The 17,796-nt window shown below is 36.0% G+C and overlaps 1 protein-coding gene across 15 annotated transcripts in view; it reads left to right on the top strand.

The window, feature by feature from the left end:
- Abi3bp (ABI family member 3 binding protein) overlaps positions 1-17,796 on the top strand; it is a 188,266-nt gene that overhangs the window by 97,642 nt on the left and 72,828 nt on the right. For 12 of the 15 annotated variants that reach the window (XM_070030358.1, XM_070030366.1, XM_070030367.1 and 9 more), the window contains 5 exons: positions 11,498-11,575; positions 12,098-12,172; positions 15,288-15,329; positions 17,026-17,139; positions 17,583-17,630. The exons of 1 other annotated variant lie outside the window; for it this stretch is intronic. In XM_070030358.1, coding sequence (XP_069886459.1) covers positions 11,498-11,575; positions 12,098-12,172; positions 15,288-15,329; positions 17,026-17,139; positions 17,583-17,630 — 357 coding nt within the window. The remainder of the gene's footprint in view (positions 1-11,497; positions 11,576-12,097; positions 12,173-15,287; positions 15,330-17,025; positions 17,140-17,582; positions 17,631-17,796) is intronic. 2 more of the 15 variants (XM_070030371.1, XM_070030372.1) reach the window with 2 other exon arrangements.

Genomic DNA, 17,796 nt, shown 5'->3' on the forward strand with positions numbered 1-17,796 from the left:
CTGGCTATGAATCCCAATCCTCAGATCTCAGCCTCCTGAGTTGCTAGGATTACAGGCGTGAACCACCAGCACCAGGCCATCATTCTTAACTAGGTGGAAAGATGAGCAGAATTAAGCTAAAGATGAGCAGAATTAAGAAGCACAAATTACCTATATTCACTGGAATGTGAGAGGGTAAAGTTTGTGTTTTAAATGGTGTTAATGTTTTGTCAATATCTGACATAATTACAGAATAGTCTTGATTTTATGTTGAACCATTGGCATTACAAGGTGACCTTGTCTAATATTAGTGTTCTTCAAGATTGTTGACATTCAACAAGGAAATGCTAGAGCCTACCTGTGGTACCATACCAACTCCCGGCTGCTCTCCTGTTAAGCAATCATAAAACATGATTATAATTTCCTTGTGTAAAATTTATTCTCCTTTAGGACTTATTGGAATTTGGGTCCAATTTTATACTCTGTATAAAAAAGTTCAATGTAAGGACTCTCAAAGTGATTTCTAAATCTCGTTTTGAGATTAAAAGCTATTGGAAGACCCTAACTTACATTCTGGTAATTAAAATTCCTGGGCAAATCCACAATAGGTTTTGGCAATAATGAAACATGGTATTTAAAATTTAGAATACCCCAGAAAATCTGAGATGTGTAATTTTCAAATATACTCTTCCCAGCTTTAGTCGGTTTGCCCAAATCTTTCATTAGCGGTGCAGTTTGCAATTTTATTATTTGGAAATGAATCTTATATAATTCTACAAAACATATATAAGTAGGGTTGATTGAGTTTGATTTTCTTGGCAAATCTAATTTTCCATAAAGCATATAAAGGAAATCATAAAAATGTGTTCTATAATTACATACTAGAATATAAAGTTATTCATGAATTTAAAAAGGAATGTTAAAAGAAAGTTAACCAGATTTTAGAAATATTTTAATGCTTGTGAAACTTATTGGAAAAAGTTCCTTTTTCTGATAATGCAATAATATTGGTCTTACATCCTATTCTGGAAAAGCTCTCAATACCATTTACCCTCAAATGAAATATGCATTTGCATTCATGTAATCAAGGCTGGTGGACCATTTCTCTATTGGAATAATATAATTTATATTTGTATAGCAGTTTTTCTTTTAAGCGATTCAAAGAGCTATGAATATAGCATCATGATGAACCTTCCAAAGTCCCTGGAAACAGAGTTACTTTCTTTTATATTAAGGAAATGAACAAGATACTTTCCTTTGGATAGGTAGGGAAGCAATACTTAGACTCATTCATTTCTTTCACTCATTTCTTTCCTAATCTTCTTTCCAATAAACTGCTGCAAGTTAAGAGTAAAACAATGCAGTATCTTGCTTTTGAATTGTGAGAACAGCTTTCACAACAGAGGATTTAACCACTATACTGGGAATAGATAGATAAGAAGTAAAAAGTTATATGAGAGGGACTGGCTTGTCATTGAATTCTGTTCTTACCATGAGTATGATTGCTAATGTGCGAGCTGCAGAGTAAGGCAGAGCTGGGCTAATAACTAGCGCACACAATTTCAATTCCTCCATCTATAAAAGGAAATCATACGTACATTTTTCATCAGCTTGATCTGTCTTAGAACTAATGTGTAAATTACTACTACACAAGAAGAACTGCAGGATCTCTGTGTTAGTGCAATGAACGTTGACTGCGTCTTGTTCCCTCCATACTGCCCATCTCAAACTTTTTGCATTGCTGCATGACAATCATGGCAGTATTTAAAAAACAACTATTTGTTTGATCAACTTATTTCATTAAAGAAAAGCAGGAATAGAGGAGAAAGATATGCTAACCTCAAATATCTTTGAGAATTTCAAATTACCTTTGGATTATCATTTGACTTTAAATTTTTTTTAAAGGAGAAATGAAAAAGATATGTTCAGAGTTACATGCAGAGCTCCCCATGTTCCATGAACCTCATGGTAGGTATGGTAAATTACATCACTGAGAGTCTCTGTTCAGTTAGAGAAGACTTGCATCACTCTGTTAACCTGCATGAGCACAGTGATGAATCAGTGTAGTAGACAGCTGCCAATATTTTCCATGGGCACCCGAAGTGGGGAAGGCCAGTGTACATACCATGAGTTTATCATCTCACAAGTAGGGCACATACATAATTTCTAATAACAAGTGGGATGTAAGAGATGGAAATAATCTTTCTGTCACTGATTTGATAATTCCCTCAGGATTAAGCCTCCATAATTTACTTTGTGATCATCCCCTAAAAAAAAAAAGACTAGTATTTAGTCTCAGCTTTTCAAAAATCTAATAATGAAAATGGTTATGACTCCAAAATGATTTATTACATCTGTGTTCATCCCTAGAAAACCCGTTTCCTTTTCTTCTCTCAAAGTGTCAAGTTAAACTGAATTTTGTTTGTTCATGTTTACTAGGAGTAATTACTAAAACTTCTTCCTCAAGAAAAATTATTTCCCCTTAAACCATAAACACTTTTGTTTTAGAGCTGTTCTTTGACAGAGAATCAAGCTAGGGGATGGTTATCTTTAGCCTTTTTATTCCCGTCTAATTTTGGAGCTTCCGTTAAGAGGCCAGCCCTAATTGTTTCCAGTGCTAAATTCTTTCAATACTTCATAGAACTCCAGTAATTTGCAGCATCTGCTTAAACTCTATAAATTATTAGAGACTGAAAAACTGAGTGGTGTGATAGTCAGACCATTTTGGCCACAGGTGATTTGCTCAGAGTAGTTGAAAAGAAATAAATTCTATATTTAGATTTTATTGCCAACCCTGAGAAGTGTTGATTAGCATCCAAGTGGCCCACCCAACTGGATTAAGCCCCAGAGAGGAGGAAAAAGCGAAATGAGTTGTGGGGACACTGCTTCCAGAGCAGGAAAATAGACTTCAAGGATAGCTGATAGTTTACAGATTCACTGTGGCCCCTAAGAGATTTACGGCCTTAGCCTTTGATTTTATTTTACAAACATTCCTTGCAGGCAATATTTTCACAAATTTCAAGCCAAAGCAGGAAAGTATTTTCTTTTTCCATTAACTGAAGAAAGCATTATTCATGTATTTAGATACTTCTGAGAATTCTTCATATGGTGTGAGGCTTTTCTAACTACCTACTATGTTTATTCATCACTTATTTATACATGCTTTTAGAATCCTATATCATATTAGAGTATGGCTATGCAAACTTGTTCAGGTATTTGTGTAGTAGAGGTTTTTGTGCATTTATTTGAGTGTTATATTTGTGTGTGTGTGTGTGTGTGTGTGTGTGTGTGCACGCGCACGTGCGCACACACGCACATGCTGGTCCTGGGGCTTAAACTCAGGGCCTGGGTGCTGTCTCTGAGTTTTGCCTTTTTTTTCCCCTAAAGGTTAGCATTCTACCACAGAGCTATAGCTCTGCTTGCAGATTTTTGGTGATTAATTGGTGATCAGAGTCTCACATACTTTCTGCCATAGCTGGCTTGGAACCATGATCCTCAGATCTCAGCCTCCTGAGCTAGGATTTCAGGCGTGAGCCACAGATTGCATGTTGTAAATTAACTAAAGAATATGTTCATTTATTCCCTAAACAAAGTTAATGTATCCTTTTTGAAAAATTTATATGACCTCATTTGCCAAACTTGTTGCTAATTTGTTGGTTATAATAGATGTTTTGCAGATTAACTTTATTGGGAGCCTCTATGTATGAAGCTGTAAACTTACAGTTCATAACGACTGTGGCAAAACTTCTGCCTCCATGAACTCTTCTGTCTAAGAGTTTATGTATGAAAAGGGAAATCTTTTGTAAAGTTGTTTTCAGTGAATTTGAATAAAATAAAACCGTGATGATTTGAAATGATTTGTGTGCCATCACATGGTTCCACCAGGACATTTTCATTATGGAATTTTTGAGGTAAAATGAGACAACTAATTAGCACATAGATTTTATAGGAAGTTTTAGAGCAAATGGTAGTACCGTTTCTTTCATATCTGTTTTTTTGGAAAATCTGAAAGTAAATTTAATTATAAATCATTACTGTTTTGAGATAAATCAATATTACCTTTCATATTTAACCATCTATTTAATTTGTTGCATTAAAATCTTCTGACTTTTGGTCATACAATAGCAAAGCTGAAACTGATGGCAGAGATACTATCAGCATTTCAAATGGCTGTAGCATTTTATCCACTAAAGACAGGTGATCGAAGATGTTCACCTATATGCAATGATGTATAGTAGCATATACACTGTTTTATAGACAGTCTATATGTTACTATACATTTTGGGACATTTATCAGTTTTAGATTTGGAGTAGCCTTCTAGAAATCAGGCCAAATCACTTTCTGAACTTTACACAGTGTAAGAGAATTAGGTTAGAGAAACAAAGAATTATGATTTTTAGAGAATTCTATTTTTGTTCTCTCCTCTGGCATCTATAACTTCAGTGTCAAAAGATCTCATTTAACTCAAGAATGAAATGAAGTAGTGTGTATCTTAAAGCTGTCCAAACAACATAAAACTTTGAATGAGTGGTATTTGTGTGCTTTTAGCATTCTTTTTCTTTACTACTCAGCAATTAGAAACTATGGAATTAGAAATATAACAGGCTAAGTCTGATGACAGATGTCTTATTCAAATTTTAAGTATTTTTGAGAAAATGGTTGTAAGTAAGAGATAATTTCTAACAATTGGGAACTTCCAGATATGAATTATAATAGCTAGGGGAGAGTAGTAGACAGAGAGGCAATTCTAACAAATGCCCGGTAGAAATAACTCCAGGGAAGTTGTTATCCTGGTTTGGAACCCCTAGAATGGAAGGCAATTATGAACTTGAGAAATAAAGTGAATAAATATAATTTTTAGAACAAATATACAGATAATGAGAAAACTGGCTCAATGTTACTAAATGGAAGGAAGATTTGGGAGTTAGGATTACATAAAGACAGTCATGACATTTGTCAAAGGCAAAGCTATAAATTAAAAGCTAGGGTATTAATTGATAATTTCTTGCCAAGGTGAAAAGGTTAAATACAAGTTAGCAAACATTTCCTAACTTACTTAGAAGTAGATAGAGAGAATATGGCTGGATCCATGACTTGAACTTAGGTTTTATAAAGCAAGCCAAAGTTCATAAATGAACTGAAATTTCAGCAAGGCTAACAGCTCCTTCATATTAAAACCTTAAAGTATAATATATATATATATATATATATATATATATATATATATATATATTCTCAGAATGTGTATGCTTTAACTCATTATATCCTTATTTTGATGACTTTGTAAATGTGTTTGCTACCTTATTATATGTAGTACATGGAAGCTGTTCTGTACTTTCAGACTACGTTTATACAATCTAATGTCAACTCTTTTACATCTCCAACCAGCAATGACTCCAAAGCATAGTCATCACTAAATTTTAAATATCCCCAATGAATAACTCTTTGTCTTTCTGTATACCAAGTTAAATGAACGAAGAAAAGCAATATCTACCTCCAAATAATTCCTGCTTTTTCTATTCCTTTATTTTCTATAGTGTCCATTCTTTATACATAAAAAGTACCCACATTTATGCTGTTTTTTTGTTTTAGTTTTAATTTTGTCAGCCATGGGGCTTGAATTCAAGGCCTGAGCTCTTTTGCTCAAAGCTAGCGCTCTCCACTTTGAGTCACAGCACTACTTCTGGTTTTCTGGTGGTTAATCACAGATAAGTCTGACTTTCCTGTCTGAACTACCTTTGAATCATAATACTCAAATCACAATCACCTGAGCAGCTAGGATTATAAGAGTGAGCCACCAGCACCTGGCTGTTTGTGGTGTTTTTCACATGCAGGTACAACTCTTATGTGAACTTGATAACCTACCTTAATATTATTGTCTTTACCCTACATTCCTCATTTTATGAGGAATATAAAATTGATCTTTAAATCTATCTAGATTGCAGAAAAGCTCATGCTTCCAGAGATGAACATGGAGAGAAGTTGTTGCTAAATTAACTATCAGGGGACTTGGTGTCAAAATAGGGTCCTAGTTTTCTTTCTTTCTTTCTTTCTTTTTTTTTTTTTACTTTTTTAGTAAGTTTTTTTATTGTGAAAATACTGTACAGAGGGGTTACAGTTACATGAGCAAGGTAATGAGTACATTTCTTATCAAGCATTGTAGCCTCCTCCTTCGTTTCTCTTTCCCATCCCTTCCCATACTCCTTCCCTCCCCCCACCCGATTTCCTCCCACCCCCCACCAAAGTTGTAAAGTTCGTTTTTCGACATAACAACTTGTACATCTCATTGTTGCAATGGGTCCACCTGTATCCCTAGTTAAACGATTTGTTTTTCCCCTTCCCCTCCACAAATTATACCAACATCAAATACAATGAAAGCAGGGGTTATACAATGGGGGAAGGACATACAAAGCAACAAAGAAATAATCTTATAAATAAGTTAGAAACAATCGCATGAAAGAAAAAAAAACATTTGAATATGTATCTTAGGGTTCATTTCCCTAACATCAACTTGTCTGACTTTTTCTGCTTGACTCAGACATACACTAGATATTGCAAATAAAGGAAACCATGGGATCTATGTTTCTTTGGGCCTGGCATACTTCACTTAATATAATTTTTTCCAAGCCTTTCCATTTCCTAAATGGGGCAATGTCATTCTTTCTGATGGAGGCAAAGAATTCCATTGTGTATATATACCACATTTTTTTGATCCATTCATCTACTGAGGGGCATCTGGATTGGTTCCATATCTTAGCTATGGTAAATAAGGTTGCAATAAACATAGTCGTGCTGGTAGCTTTAGTGTGGTCTTGTTTGTGAACATTTTGGTAAATGCCCAAAAGTGGGATTGCTGGGTCATAGGGGAGCTCTATGTGGAGTCTCTTGAGGAATCTCCATACTGCTTTCTAAAGTGGTTGAACAAGTTTACACTCCCACCAACAATGCAGTAAGGTTCCCTTCTGTCCACATCCTCTCCAGCATCTGTTATAATTAGAGTTCTTGATTATAGCCATTCTAACTGGGGTGAGGTGGTATCTCAATGTTTTGATTTACATTTCTTTTATGGCTAGAGAGGTTGAGCATTTCTTCATGTATCTATTGGCCATCTTTCTTTCCTCTTCAGAGAAGTTTCTCTTTAAGTCTTTAGCCCACTTATTTATTGAGCAGTTGTTTCTTTGAGGATTTGTTTTTTGGGGGATTTAATTTTTTTGAGTTCCAGGTATATTTTAGATATGAGACCTTTGTCTGTTGTATGGCTAGTGAAGATTTTCTCCCAATCTGTTGGCTTTCTGTTGATCTTGCTAGCTATGTCCTTTGCCATGCAGAAGCTCTGCAATTTTATGCAATCTCATTTGTCCAACCTTTCTTTGATTTGTTGTGTTTCTAGATCTCTATTAAGAAAATTTCGGCCTGTGCCAAGGGTTTCTCCTATTCCATCCTGTAATGTTTTCAGAGTGTCTGCTTTGACTCCGAGGTCTTTGATCCATTTGGAGTTGATTCTGGTTCAGGGTGATATATAAGGATCTAGCTTTAGTTTTTTTACAAGTGGTTAACCAATTTTGCCAACACCATTTACTGAAGAGGCTGTCTTTCTTCCATTCTATTATTTAGCTCCCTTATCGAAGATTAGATGGCTATAGGTCTGTAGGTTCATTTCTGGGTTTTCAATTCTATTCCATTGGTCCTGAGGTCTGTTCTTGTGCCAGTACCAAGCTGTTTTGATTACTATGGCTTTATAGTAGAGTTTGAAATTTGGTATTGATATTCCTCCAGCACTGTTCTTTCTGTTGAGGATCATTTTAGCTATTCGGGGTCTTTTGTTGTTCCATATGAATTTTTGGATTGCCTCTTCTATTTCCCTGAAGAATGAGGTTGGAATATTGATAGGTATCGCACTGAATTTGTAGATAGCCTTGGGAAGTATTGCCATTTTCACAATCTTGATCTTTCCAATCCAGGAGCATGGGGTTTTTTGCCACTTTCTAAGTTCTGTTTTGATTTCCTTTTTCAGGTTTTTAAAGTTTTCATCATAGAGGTCCTTCACTTCTTTGGTTAAGTTAATTCCTAGGTATTTTATTTTTTGTGTGGCTATTACCAATGAAGTTGCTTTCCTAATTTCAGCCACACTTTTCTCATTGTTGGCATACAGAAAAGCCATTGATTTTTGAGGGTTAATTTTATACCCCGCTACTTTGCCAAAGTTTTGAGTCAGCTTGAGTAATTTGGGAGTGGAGTCCGTGGGATTCTTTAAATACAAGATCATGTCATCTGCAAAGAGGGAGAGTTTTACTTCTTCTTTGGATCCCCTTTATGTTTGCATCTTATCTTATTGCTGTAGCTAGACATTCTAATACTAGATTGAAGAGAAGTGGAGAGGGTAGACATCCTTTCTCGTTCCTGAGTTAAGAGGAGATGGCTTTAGTTTTACATCATTAAGTATAATGCTGGCTGTAGGTTTGTCATATTCTGCATCTATTGAGATAACTATGTGGTTCTTATCCTTGCTCTTGTTGATGTGATGAATTATATTAATTGATTTGTGTATATTGAACCAGCTTTGCATCCCTGAAATGAATCCTGTTTGATTGTGCTGTATGATTTTTTGGATGAATTGTTGAAGTCGATTGGCCAGAATTTTGTTGAGAAGTTTTGCATCAATGTTCATCAAAGAAATGGGTCTATAGTTCTCTTTCTTTGATGAGTCCCTTCCTGGTTTTGGGATGAGGGTTATGATGGCTTCATAGAATGAGTTCAGTAGTGAACTTTCTCTTTCAATTTCATTGAAGAGTTGGAGGAGTATTGGTGTGAACTCTGCATTGAAGGCCTTGTAGAATTCCGCTGTAAAACCATCTGGTTCTGGACTTTTCTTAGCTGGAAGATCTCTTATTGCTGTTTCTATTTCAATGCTTGATATGGGCCTGTTAAGATGGTTTAAGTCATCTTGGTTTAGTTTCAGCATGTCAGTATTTGCTAGGAAAAGGTCCATTTCTGCCAAGTTCTCAAATGTGTTAGCATAAAGTTTTGAGAAGTATTCCCTTATAAAGGTCTGAATCTTGGTTGTTTCTGTGGTGATGTTTCCATTCTCATCTCTGAATTTATTTATTTGGGTGTGTTCCCTTCTTTTTCTGATAAGATTTGCTAAGGGTCTGTCAATTTTGTTAATTTTTTTGAAGAACCAACTCTTTGTTTTGTTGATTCTTTCTATGTTTTTTTTTTATTCTAATTCGTTTAATTCTGATTTAATTTTAATTATTTCTTTCTGTTTACTGGATTGGGGTTTATTTTGCTGCTCTTTTTCAAGGAGGCTCAGATGTCTCATTAAATTGTTGGTTTCAGATCTCTCTAATTTGTTGATGTAGAAACTCAGGGCTATAAACTTGCCTCTGAGTACTGCCTTAGCTGTGTCCCAGAGGAGCTGGTAATTTGTATGCTCATTTTTGTTGAATATTATGAACATTTGAATTTTCTTTCTAATCTCTTCCATGACCCACTCATGATTCAGCAGTGTGTTGTTCAGCTTCAGTACTTTCTTTGGTGGCTTTTAGTGTTGAGTTCTACTTTTATTCCCTTGTGGTCTGCGAGAATGCAAGGTATAACTTCAATGTTTCTGAATTTGGACAAGTTTGCTTTGTGACCTAAAATGTGGTCTATTTTGGAAAATGTTCCATGTGCTGCTGAGAAAAACGTGTATTCTAATGCTGCTGGGTGAAATATTTGGTAGATTTCTGTTAAATCTAGTTGATCTATGTAGTTGTTTAGATCTGCGGTTTCTCTGTTGAGTTTTTGCCGAGTTGATCTATCTAGTGGGGAGAATGCTGTGTTAAAGTCCCCAGCAATTAATGTCTTTGGATCTATGTGGGATTTGAAGGCAAGTAGTGTTTCTTGGATAAAATTGGGTGCTCCGTTGTTTGGTGAGGGTCCTGGTTTTCATCCTGTTATTTCCGGTCCTGCTGATGGGACTGGAAAAACATGCATAGAGCTTGACCATTCCAACACGTGACTGTTGGTGATTGTCTTTATTGCTATAAATGTCAAGTACATTATTCAGTCTGAAAACTGAGAGAAAGGACTACCTCACCTATTTCTCAGCAGTATTAATAAGGTTAAAAAAGTTGATCTAGCTTAAGATGCTATGCAAACTCTAAAGTAAGATATGTCAGCTTGGAAGTTATGATTCTTCATACTTACCAGAAATACTGAAGCTGTAACACTGGGCATATAGCCTGCATGGGGCTGCCATTTTTCTTTCTGTAGAAAATCAAACTTTGTGTATTATTATAGTCATTGAAGCTCTTAGACTCAGAGCTAGCATTGCTTCATTGTGAATACATAGCTGTGTGTTCATATTACTTCAGAAGCCAGCTCTACCACTTGCTGTATACATTCTTGTAGCTCAGAGCCATAAAGCCCAAGCTAACATGGGACCGGTGATGGCTAACTGCAGCAGAACACCAAAATCCACTTGAACCTGGGCAAAACAATCGTTCACCCAGCACCAGAATGTCAGGAAATCTCTTAGCTTCTGCAGAGGATGCTCTCTGGAGCTCCACAGGGGAGATGTAGGTACCTCTCAGTGTCAAGAAAAACGAGTTCTTTACTTTCATCAGAAAATGAGTTCTGTCCCCTGAGGGAGATGCAGATGCCACTGGCAGAAAGTAATATACTGACCTACCATTCTACTATTCATTGTAAAAAGGTTTTAGCTTCTTGGCTGTTTTCTGTAGAGTAGTGGTTCCCAAATGGGGGTTATTTGGGAACTCTTTCTCCCCACAAGGAACATTTGGCAACATTGGGAGAAATATCTGGTTGTCACAGGTGGGGGTAGATGCCAGTGGCATCTGATTCACAGAGACCAGGGATGCTGCCACACCTCTGCAGTCACAGGGCAGAACTTCCCACTACCACCACCACAACAAAATGATCTGCCTTTGATCTTCAATAGTGTGGTGGTGGAAAATTCTTAGGACAGACATGATCTATCTATAGAAGGTCATGTGGGTTCCATCTTTAGCCTCTACTTCCTAATGCATCTACAATGAGTTTAACTCACTCCCAACAGTCCCTTTCAGCAAATTAAAATATGATGGGAGATTCCAAGGGAATAGTGGTATCTGCCAGAGGCAGATACATGCCTCCTGTGTGTCACGTTCTGTCAGTATTATTTGTGCCATGTTGAATACAGGTGAACAATTTTAAATAGCAAAAGATAAGAAAAGTGGAAATGAAGGTGTATAATGGGTTCAGTTAGCAGTTATGAAACAGAAGGGAAGAAAAGGGTGTGTATGGAGCATTGTTTGGTCATTGTTTCTGATCTTCTAAGTATGTATGTTTTTCAAGGTGAGCTCATCTTTGCCTCCTAATGAATCACTGATTTAAAAGTGTTATTGGTCAGCAATCCCTCAAGTGTTCTTGATACTTTTCCTCCTATATGAGTTAATTTATTGCTTGTGAATTTGTATTTTATTCCCGGGGAATCTCTGCTTCTTTTATAAATGTTGGCATTTATTCCTACAGCAACAAGTGATCCTATTCTGGAATCTGTCCCACCTAAAACTTCTAGAACTCTTGAACAGCCAAGGGCAACAACATTGGGTAATATTTTTTTTAAATGTGCTTTGTTTCCCATTTATAAAAAAAATCCATAATCCATGTGAATGCCTTTTCCCATCATGTCTAAAAATTTCTTTCTACTTTGTCTGAATATATGCCTAAGGTATATTTTTAATGTAGTTATCTTTTAAATTCTATTGTGATGTGTGTCTGTCTATCTCTTATGTCCTGAACTGTAACAGAGGATATTTCCCTCATCTTCAACGTTGTAAAAGATTTTGAAAACTGCATGGACCTCATTATCCACATCCCCTCCTCTCCTCTCCTGTTTGTGGCCTATGTCATTTCACTTGTGTATACCTCGGGCGTCGACCTGGAGCCAGCTACTGAACATTTAATATTCTAACTTTTCCCCATTTCATTTCATCCATCCGCTTGCAAAGCCACATGCACTTTTCATCCCTAATCATGTAGCATGTGCATCGTGCCATCCAAAAGCATGTTAAAATTCTTAAAATACCTCATTTTAATTTATTTGGTGGGGTGGGGTGTTTTTGCTTTCAGCTCCAAGTGAAGTACCATTTGCTTCTCAAAAAGTGGAAACATTTCCCAGTCATGAAATGAAACCTACAACACCTGGTAACTAAGATCTTGGTTTAATTGTACACTTTGAAAGAACAGGTAAAGTGATAGAAAGGAGACATTGTTGACCTTTTCCGAACATTCCCCTTTATTCTCCACCATGAAATTCTTTACAGAACTGAGTTATCTCATATACCTTCTTATAAAACTCAGAGTTTCCATAATCCTGATGCTTATGTATTTTGAAAAATAGTTTTTATTTCTTTCAACATTGTCAATCTTTCAATATTATCACCCAGAAAATAGCAGCTGAAGTATACATGATACATTATTCTAGAAATATATTCTCTTTTATTGAATCCATTTAGATATGACTTGATCAGAGTATTTTATCCAGTGTAGTCCAAACATAAACAATACCTAGTAGGCTCTGAGATCCTTGCTGGATATGATGAAGAAAGAGATGCAAAAAAGAGGTAATAACTCACAGTCTATAACATAAAGTTATTTCAGTAGTAGAGTTTATTGTGGTTGGTAAAGATAAGAGTGAACCACAAATTAAATGAATTCTGAGCTTTCTCTAAATTTAGGTTATTTGGTTTGTGTTTGTCCACTACTGAATATTATCCTTCTGAGTTCTTAGTTGTACCTTGTATCTGAAATGGCCAAGGTGCTCATTTTCTAATACAATTAATTGAGTAGTATATTCCTCACTTCTCATGTAGAATTTTAATCTATTTGGATCAGGTCAATACTCATTTGGATGTCTACTATATAGAAAGCATAGTGTTGGCCATTCTAGGAATACAAAGAATAATGAAGTCATTTTGTACTTAAGCAGATTATCCATTTATAGGGACAGTTGGTTGAGAAATACCACTTACCAAAGCTATATTAAATCTTCTTTCAGCTCCCCAGCAGACTATATCCACCCCTTCTACACCTAAACATCGCCCCAGACCCAAAGCAACAAGAACCAAACCTAGTAAATAAATTCCTCCTAAACCTTTCAGGATATTTAATTCCAATTAGATCATGTTCATCTCTTATAAGTAATTGTATGATTCTATCAAGTCGATTCTTTATGAAGTTTGAAATGACTAGCAGTCTCAAACAGAAATGAAATGACTCTAGTGAGATTTTACTGGAAATTATATAGTATTTTTTTTTTGCCTATGAGTTTTGGGATGTTGCCACAGCATCATAAAGTGAGATATAGAGCACCACACATATTTTTTTGGTCTGCACCTTTACTTAAGCGTCTGAGGGGTCGGCAGCTTCTTTGTTGGTGCATGCTATGTTTCCAGTTTTGCAGAAGGCACCCTTCAAGCTGCTCATCATCATGTCAGGATAAGACATGACAATCAAAATTCAAAATAATATTCTAAAAGCCAAGACTCTATAATGGTTGTACAGAAGCTCCAAGGAAGACTCAATTAGAAATACAGGCCTTCCAATATGTGTACATATTCTATTATTTTCACGAAATACTTCTCTGTAAATGAAACAGGAAATATCCTTTTAATGGAATATTTTCAGAACTTCCAGGATGATGTATTCTTTCCACTTAACATATAATTTAGCTTTACATCTTCCTGGGTTTTATTTATTTATTTTTCTATTACTAAGTTTTTTAATTGTGAAAATACCCTACAGAGGGGTTACAATTACATGAGCAAGGTAATGAGTACGTTTCGTATCACAATTCCTGGGTTTTAAATATTAAAATTCCTAAATACTGATTTGTTGATTATTTTGTTTCTTTATTGTTCCAACTCCCAGTAGAACACAATTTCTTTGAATGTTAAAATCTCTCTTTTACCCCCACCCATGACATAAACAACTGGTAATTTACCCTCAAGTTGTTTTCAGTATTCCAGAAGTAGGGGTTGATATTTGTGTTATGCAACTCTTATGGTGCAAGAGCTTCTGATCTGTATGTTAGTATGTGATACATTTTTCCAGGGCAAGTGTGAAAATGCAATGAGATGATCTCATCTCAGTCAGGCCTTTGATATGATCACAGTGCTGCTGTGAGCTGTGTGAAGGATCATTATGTTCGTGACCATCACAGAGAAAACACAAAAATACAGCCAGGAGATTGAGGACCCCTTTGTCTAGGACTTCAAATAATTTCCAATACCAAAGTTGAGTGGAATTCTGATTGCTCTGAGTAATGGCCTTTCAGCTGGAAGGGGAAGAAGTGTTTCCATCTTCTAAGAATTCTGCTTGTGTTGGGGCTCCTCCGTTCTCAGGCTGTAAGACCAGAATGGCGAGATTTTTCTAATGCTCTGAGAATTTATAATTGGAGATAATCTCTGTACACTGGCATCTGCTTCTCTCTCAGGAGATTTTACTAATGGTATACTTCAAAACAAAAACAAAAAAGAAGTCTGTTTTACAGGAAGAGATTCTTCTTCTATCTCTCTCTCAGATTTAAATCTATGCAAAATTTATACAGAGGTTGATTTTTAGGAACTTTGTCACTCTTGTTCTCATTATTATCTAAATTTTCAGCCCTTGGCTCTAAGCAGAAGATGTTTCTCACTCTCAGCTTGAAGAATCCTACATATGTGTTTCCCTTAATAGCCTGTCTCCAAAGCAGGATTTTTTTTTTTTTTGGTGGGGGGTGGGGTCCAGTCGTGAGGCCTGTGCTGTCCCTCAGCTCTTCAGCTCAAGGCTAGCGCTCTACCACTTGAGCCACAGCGCCACTTCCGGCTTTTTTCTTTTTGCTTATGTGGTGCTGAGGAATCGAACCCAGGGCCTCAGGCATGCAAGGCAAGCGCTCTACCACTGAGCCACCTTCCCAGCTCCAACCAAAGCAGGATTTTTAAAACAAGAGTTTTGTGGGGTTTTTTTCTTTTTGCTTAAGTAAGCCTGGTTTAGTTTTGCAACGAAATGGGCAAGGAGGAAAACTGTAACTATATTTTTAAAAAAATTCTGCTCCTTTTGAAGAGGCAGGTGTCAAACTGAAGGAAATTAGTAATTAGCAAGGGGAATATAGTTGACCATGGCAAACGTCTCTTAGAAAAACAAAAATGAAAAAAAACTCCAACTTGAAGAGCATATTTGAGCAAGAAGCCTAGAGATTCTGGCAGTGCTATGCTGGAAGGGTTAGCGTACGTGTAAATGAATTCAGTGTTGCTTTTCATCTGACTTGCTTTTATTGCAGCTCCAGAACCTCAGACTCTTCCACCATCACAATCAACAAAAGGTAATGAAGCTTCCTTTAATCAGAAAGAATGACCTTTTACCCCTTCTAGTATCCACATCTTTTGATTTGGTTTACCTTTAAAATATTCCTTAATTATTCTTCAGCTCTCTTTTTACAGTGATTCTTTTGTCAGAATACTACTCTGTGCTGGTGCCTGACTGAAGAGAAGTCTGTAGACACACACAGAAACCACCCTGATTTTGATTTGACACATTCTTTATTGATCTGCCTTGTGTTTGAGGAATTTGTCCTTAGTTTGTTCTAACCTGGTTATTTCCAGTGGAGTGTCTTGGCTTCCCCAAGGCATATTTGCACTTACAATATGTTTTTCTTACTTTCAAAACTTTCAAACCATTTGCAGATTTTCTTGAAAAGCAATATGATCTAAATACCATGATGTGTCACTAGGAAATCCATTAATAGATGGAAAGAGAAAAAGAACTAAAACCTACCAATCTTTATAGCTTTTTCTCTTCTAAAAGAAAAAAAAAACTGTGTCTGAGTACCACCTTAGCCAATTACCCATATTTTCCTTCATAATAAGAACTGCTTGTTATTTTATTATGTTCACATCTTCCAAAAAAGAAATGCCTTCTTTTTCCATTTCTCTTTCTAAACTTAATTGACTACATTGTTATTCACTTTGTCTAAACACATGGAAATCAGTTTAAGTAGAAAAGGTAGTACTTTTGTTGGCAAAATTTCATTTTTTGTATTTTTCACCCTAGTAAATAGTTTAGCAGCCCCATATACATTTAAATACATTTTGTCATGTTGCTTTTCAATTTAATTCCTTTTTGGTGGTTTCTTAGGTAGTCTCAGGACCTGGAACACTGGAAACTAAACCTTCAATAACAGCAATGGGTTATAAAATTATCAGAGGGTGATTCTTTTATTTATTTATTTTTTATTGTGAAAATACTGTACAGAGGGGTTACAATTACATGGGCAAGATAATGAGTACATTTCTTATCAAGCATTGTAACCTCCTCCTTTGTTTCCCCTTCCCATCCCTTCCCAGCCTCCCCCCACCCTCCCACCCAATCCAGAGGGTGATTCTTGTTTCCTCCTTTTTTAACTGCTGGTATCTTTCTTGACAGACTCCCATTGTACATTAATGTGTTAATGTCACTTGTATTTTGTTCTCTGTTTTTCTGGAAATATATATGTGTATATAAATATATTGTATAAGTATATATAAATAGTATATATATTATATATATAGTATACATATATTATATATTTTGCACTACACAATCTAAAATTTTTTCTCCCCTAAAATGATGTTTAAATTCAAAGTCTTTTGCATATATTGGTGATAGTAGGTATTTTAAACAATTGAATAAGTTCTCCTTATAAAATAAGGAGAATAAAATAAAATCAAACTTGCATTCGTAGTGACTCCTCAAAAGCAAACTTTCTCATGCTTCCTTTAGCCCTCACCTCCAAACCTTTGTGTCTGTCACTTCTGTATGAAATTTTCCATCTCAACATGGAATAATAATATGATCTCTTGGACAGTTTATAGAACTTTAACCAAAAAATGTTAATGGGTAATGAGAGAAAGTTGAAAAAAACAACAGGTGTGTCTACAACAACTCAAATGGCTTAATTGTGCATTTACGTCACATGTAACACTTATTGACAGTTATGGAGCTACATTTCCTATATTAACTAGCTAATTTTCTTTCTTCAGCTCCCCCAAAGACCAAAAGACCGGGTCGTCAACACCACCCTAAAACCACAAGACCGGGTCGTCGACACCGCCCTAAAACCACACGTAGTCCAGATGTGCCCAAGTCCAAACCTGGTAAATGTAACAATGTTCAGGATCCCTGAGAATATGGGAAGCCCAATGTGGTAGCTTGTGTTTGAATAGCTATTACCTAGCTATTAAAGTATCTGGGTTTTAGGAGCCAACACAGTTGATTTTTACATTTCAGCATCTACACACATTTTCTAAATCCACTTTAGATATGTTTTCTTATTTTTATTTTTAGTACATACACCAAATGGAAAGGTGGTATACAAGGTGAATTATTAAAGGCACCTTAAAGGCTTGCATTTGGAAAATATTCATAATAGAAAAGTTGTTAGAAAGCAATGGGGCAAAAAGGGTAGTTGTGAGAAATAAAAGGGAAATTGTCATCAGAAAAAGTACAAGAGTATCCTAACTTGAGATTCAAAGTTTCCTTCCTGCTCCTGCCAATTCTTGATATAATTAGTGCTCTTGATTTTTTTTTTCTTCTATAGCTCTGGAACTCACCACAGTACAGTTGGAGCTTATGGTACCCACAATCGGTAATTCTATCCCCTCTGGTTGCTTTGGTAGCTTGTCACTTTTGCTTTTCACACTCTCCACCTCAGGCATGACTACATTTCTGCCACCTCATCACGAAAGTCATTCCATGCTTCAAACATGTGACCTGTTTTGGGAGAAAAGAAATCCATCAACTTTTCCTTAGGG

Source organism: Dipodomys merriami, unplaced genomic scaffold (genome assembly GCF_024711535.1).
Source record: "Dipodomys merriami isolate MVZ:Mamm:240054 unplaced genomic scaffold, mDipMer1.0.p SCAF_2, whole genome shotgun sequence".
In the NCBI taxonomy this organism is placed as follows: domain Eukaryota; kingdom Metazoa; phylum Chordata; class Mammalia; order Rodentia; family Heteromyidae; genus Dipodomys; species Dipodomys merriami.